The sequence below is a fragment of the Drosophila kikkawai genome, chromosome X, assembly GCF_030179895.1.
Source record: "Drosophila kikkawai strain 14028-0561.14 chromosome X, DkikHiC1v2, whole genome shotgun sequence".
Taxonomy (NCBI): Eukaryota; Metazoa; Arthropoda; class Insecta; order Diptera; family Drosophilidae; genus Drosophila; species Drosophila kikkawai.
This window is the reverse complement of record NC_091733.1, coordinates 32547108-32552086: the sequence shown is the minus strand read 5'-3', so window position 1 is coordinate 32552086 and position 4979 is coordinate 32547108. Positions and strand designations below refer to the sequence as shown.

Sequence of the window (4979 nt, the reverse complement as noted above, 5' to 3'; positions counted from 1 at the left end):
GCATTTTTGAAAGGAGAAAGGGAGAGGATATACGCATTACATGCAAAGCCTGCATTATGGCCAGAAGCCGATTAACGCTTAATTTAGTTGCGGCATAAATGCTTAATGCTGAAGTAAACTGCCTAAAGGAAGGTGGGCTTAATCGGGGCAAAAGGAAAATTCAAATAAAATAATTATCGATTGAGCTGATTTTATAAGTTGTTTATGTTCAAGGAACTTGGATTAGCTTTAAGGTATTTGAATAGGTTTAAGTGTAGAATTTGGATTTACTGGTTTCTTTTAATGATTTTTATATACATTTATTCTTTTAATTTTTAATAATATTATTTAAAATAATATTTAAAAGTGCATTAAATATTTCCTGGCTTATTTTTAGTTTCATAATTATTTAGAAATTATTTAGCTTAAGCTTCACCCTCCCAAGATCGCATCTTGGAAAAGCAGAAAGGCTTTCAAAGCTTTTGGTCATCTGGACGAGTCTTTATGGGTTCTCGGGAATTGTCCTAGCGCCAGGACTGGGCTTAGCAGCTGATTAGGTGAGCGGCCAAGGGATGGTCCTTGGCAAAAACTGGGTCCTTGCTGTTCGATAGAGCTAAGCCAAGGCGCCGGGGCTCAGCAGGGCTCAGCTGGGGCACTAACCAGGGCGGCCAGGACACTGGCATTGTGTGTGTATGTATGTCCTTATCGAAATCCAGTGCTGTCACTTGTCCGGGCACTTCACGGCAGCCAGTGATCTCCCTCGAGTGTGTTGAACATACGCTTCTTATGTGACTCCCTCCAGGTCCCATGCCCGTGTCCATGTCCTGCTTCTGCTTCTGCAGCTGCTCTAGCAGCTCCTCCTTGTCCGCCGACCCTCTGTCTGTGTTTGCTTAGCCCCTGGACTGACCCCTGACCCCTGGCCGGGGCTTATACAACCACTCAGTGACACAAATATAAGTAAACATGATAAAACCATTGAAACTTTTTCCATTTTCACTTTTGAGTGTGTTTGTATTTTGCTTCACTTTGCTTTGTCCCTTCTTTTTGCAGGACCCTCGCTGCCCGATTACTCTCTTTCCCATGCTGTACACTGCCAGAAAATGGCATTGAGAAGGGCATTGAACTTTGTTGCAAAGGAGAAAGCTTAAAACGATTTCTTAGACAAGTTTTAAATATTAATAAATCTTCTATCGTTATTATTTTTTATGTATTTTATATGGTACTGTTTACTGTATTTTTTTTTTTGAGTGCACACCCCTCTCCCCACTGCATCTCTGTGTGCAAGTTAATCTCAAGTGCAGCCGAGAGCTAAATATTTACCATTGGCGCTGACTCTACGCCTCTCTCTAGCACCGCAAATACAAACACAATGCCGCCAAATGCTGACCGCCTTTGCCGCCCCACCTGGCGTCACGCCCCCTTTTAGACATTTTCGCCATTTTCGCCATTTTCGCCATTTCCCAGCCCACTTTCTGCAAGCCAGCCACACCGCCAGCGTTCGTGTTGACTTCTCTCGCTTATCATCGATGGAGCTGAGGTCTGTCCAGCCAAACATGTATTCAAATGACCTAAGCTAAGCCAGAGCTTGGCTCTATTTTTTTACCAACATATATCCACCCCAGTTTTCCACGCCCCTCCACCCACTTTTCTTGAAGTTTCCTCCCACTTTAGCCCCTTGTTTACGCTTAACTAACAAGCCAAGCTAAAAGTTAGCTAGCTGCAAGCCAAAGCTACTTTCGCTGTCTTTTTTCGTCCTGTTCGTCCTGCTCGTCCTGTTCCTTTGCCTTTCCGCAAAAAGAAAAGAGTCCTGCCTGGCTGGCTTGCTTGTTGTCCATAAATTGTTTATGTTGGTGGATTGTTTTTAGATTCTGACTCTCCGGCATGCACATATTTGTGCCAGTCGTTGAACTTGCCCCCTGACAGCACTAGACTCTGCATAAAATGTGGGCTTTCGCAGAGGATCCTGGCAAAAAAAAAATAGGATTTTAAAATGGATATTTTAACCGCTGATTTTCCACCAAATTGTCATGATGCCTGACTGCATTTCGACGGTTTTCAGGCCACCTGAACTCGTGAATATTTAAGGGTCTCCGGCTTCAATATTTCAGCATCGCTCAGCCTTGACAGCGTTATGAAGTGAGTGTGACTGCAGCAGGTGGTGTGGCTGGGCTGAGTGTGCAGTGTGTGTGTGTGTGGGTGCTGGGGGAACCGAGGCGTGCATGCCCACAGCCACTCCCCCCACTCTCTCTGCCCGCTTTCATCTCCTGGGAAACTGTCAAATGTTTCATGAAGATTTAACTCACTTGTCGCTCCAATGAGGCGCCTTATTATGAGCCGGATGCGGATGCGGTTACGGTTACGGTTACGGATCAGGACTGTGGGTAGGCCGCAGCCTCATTGTCAAAAAAAAAAAATATATATATAATAAGCAGAACAAAAAAATGTGCACGTAACGATGTCTTAATTAAGCCATGGCCGATGGCTCAATGGATTTTTGGGTGAACAACCCATCATCATGACATGAAATTGGAACATTTTTGTGTTTAGCATAAGTTCCAGTGAGTTTGCAGAATGCCAACGTACACTTAGGGGAAAAATATATATAATATAAGGGTTTCTCTTGTAAAAATCTTATATGTTTTTCTGGCTTACTCGAATTTTACTATTACTCGTTTTTCTGTTTGCTCGTTGTTCTGTTTGGTTGCCGCTCTGATTACTCGTCGTCCTAACTCGACCTTTTTTACTCTTTCTTCAGTATTCGTCGATCTGCTTACTCGTTCCTTTCTGTAGCCATCTTAGCTGGCAGAGGGCAAGAGTCAACGCTCCCATGGTTGGCCAGCTATCAATCAGGGGTTAAGCGCGAGCAGAGATGGAATGCTGTGTGCGTGTGGTTTTGGGGGGGGAGCGAAAAATCGCCATCACTGTCGCTGCTTGACAATCATTTACCAAGCAGCTTTTGCCTTTCACTTTTCACACATCCCGCAATTAATTTCCGTTTGATTGTTTGTCTCCGCCCGGGACTCGGATTCGGGACTCGTATTCCTATTTGCTCGCCACACAGCGAATGCGATTTAATTGCTTTGGGGCTGCTTTGGCTGCTCTTGCTTCGACTTAAGCTCTTCGCCCCCGCTTTTCCGCTACTGCATTTTCCGCTGGAAATAAAGGAGCTAAGCTCGGTGAAGGCAGTGCAGGTGGGAGGATGCTGCCATGTCAACAACTTAGCCGTGTGCTTCATTTGTTGCTGGAAAAATAATCTGGCAACGGGGAAAAGGATAATGGAAAATGTGAATCTAGCACGTACACGTATAGGTACATAAATAGGAAAGTTCAGTGTGTGTTAACCAGTTGCCAGTTGCCAGGCGACTGGAAATAAGCGAATGAATGGCCTTACACGTGCCAATGCCAAAAATAAAGCTTTAGAAGGCAGGAACTCCATGATCAAAGACTATGCTAAACCCTGTTATTAGAATAGTTCGAGTATTTAATGAAAATATTATTTCCAATCTTCAATATTTTCATTTAGAATCCAAATTGTTTCATACACACACAGATTTTTTATTTTGTTACATATATTTTTCTTTATTTTGTAAACTATAATAATTTACGCTCCCCCGCGCAGAAGGCCTTGCTGCCTTGATCAACATGCCCACGATGCCGCTGTCATTAGAATTTTATGGAATTTGCAGGTAGTCAACACACACAATTCGACACACACAGAAATACACACTCACAGCGTTTGATTTACAAAAAAAATAATAAAAAAAACTCTAAAGCGAAAAATTTGCAAAAAAAAAATATATACATAAATAAAAGAAAACGAATCGAACGGGGGAAAAAATCAAAGCAAGTATTTAGTTCGTTGAATGAAGAGTTCGCCGCCGCGTCATCGCATCATAGGAGATCCGAGACGTGTGTGAGGGGCGCCCCTACCAGAACCGTGAAAGTGACCCGTAGCCACAGGACTTCATCGAAACGAAAAGGGACACGAACAAATTCGCAGGTTTCAGTTCAAGGATATTCCGGGGGCTGACAGACGGAGGAACAGAGAGAAAAAGAGAAAAAGAAAGAGAAGGAGAGAGAACTAGAGAGTGAGAGAAACCCGGAGAGGATCAGATCCAGAAGACGGTAACCGAAAACAGGAAGTTGGATACCAGACAGCCCTCAAAACCCAAATCTGGATTATCTTTTCAAGTTTTTTTCTTTTTGATAATTTTTCTAGTCAGGTAAGAGATCAAGATGTAAGCAATATAATATTATTAATAATATTAATAATAATATATATCCCATATCCTGGCAGGATGGTCATCAATCTAAATCCGGCCACCGCCAGCGATTACAATGCGAGTGGCAATGGAAGCGGTGATGGCGTCGGTGTTGGTGTTAATCCTGGCAATGGCGGAGTTGCCGTTAACCAAAGTGCCAACGTTATTGGCGGAACCGGAAGCGGAAGTGGCGGTGGCGGAACGGGAACCGTTAACTTAAACGGAAATACCAATGACAACTCAGGAGTAGGCAACGGAAACGGAAGTGGCGGCATTGGCACCAACATAATGGGCATCATAACCCATGCGATTTTCAACGGTATCATCTACCTGCATGTGATCTATGCCGGCGAGGATTACTCCAAATGGATACCACTGGAGGAGGCGATGGCCTTCTGTCCCAGCGGCGTTGTGGCCTACACGACCCTCCAGATCTCCGAGGTCTACGATGTGCCCATGGAGCTGCTCTTGGATTAGGCTAACGTGAGTAAAGCGAACTTGGGTTTGGATATAGAGCAAACATATAAAGTTCAGGAAGAAGTCCCTCTGGAATATCTATTGCCAAAACCATTTGAAAATCCAAAAAAATGTTCGAACGATTTTCAACCAAAAAAATGAAAAACGTATTTCCCAAAATTTCAAGTTCCGGGCATTATGAATAATACCCAAAAAACAGCAAAAAAAAAAAACATATTCAAGCAAAACCAAGATCCACGAGAAAACAGAAAATATTGATGT

At 43.4% G+C, this 4979-nt stretch overlaps 1 protein-coding gene across 1 annotated transcript; it reads left to right on the top strand.

Annotated features, from left to right (window-relative positions):
• The first annotated feature begins 3650 nt into the window (after positions 1-3650).
• On the top strand, positions 3651-4979 carry LOC108085059 (uncharacterized). The gene is made up of 2 exons (XM_017181521.3): positions 3651-4202; positions 4277-4979. The coding sequence occupies exon 2, from the start codon at positions 4278-4280 to the stop codon at positions 4716-4718; it is 441 nt and encodes a 146-aa protein (XP_017037010.1). The 5' UTR covers positions 3651-4202; position 4277; the 3' UTR covers positions 4719-4979.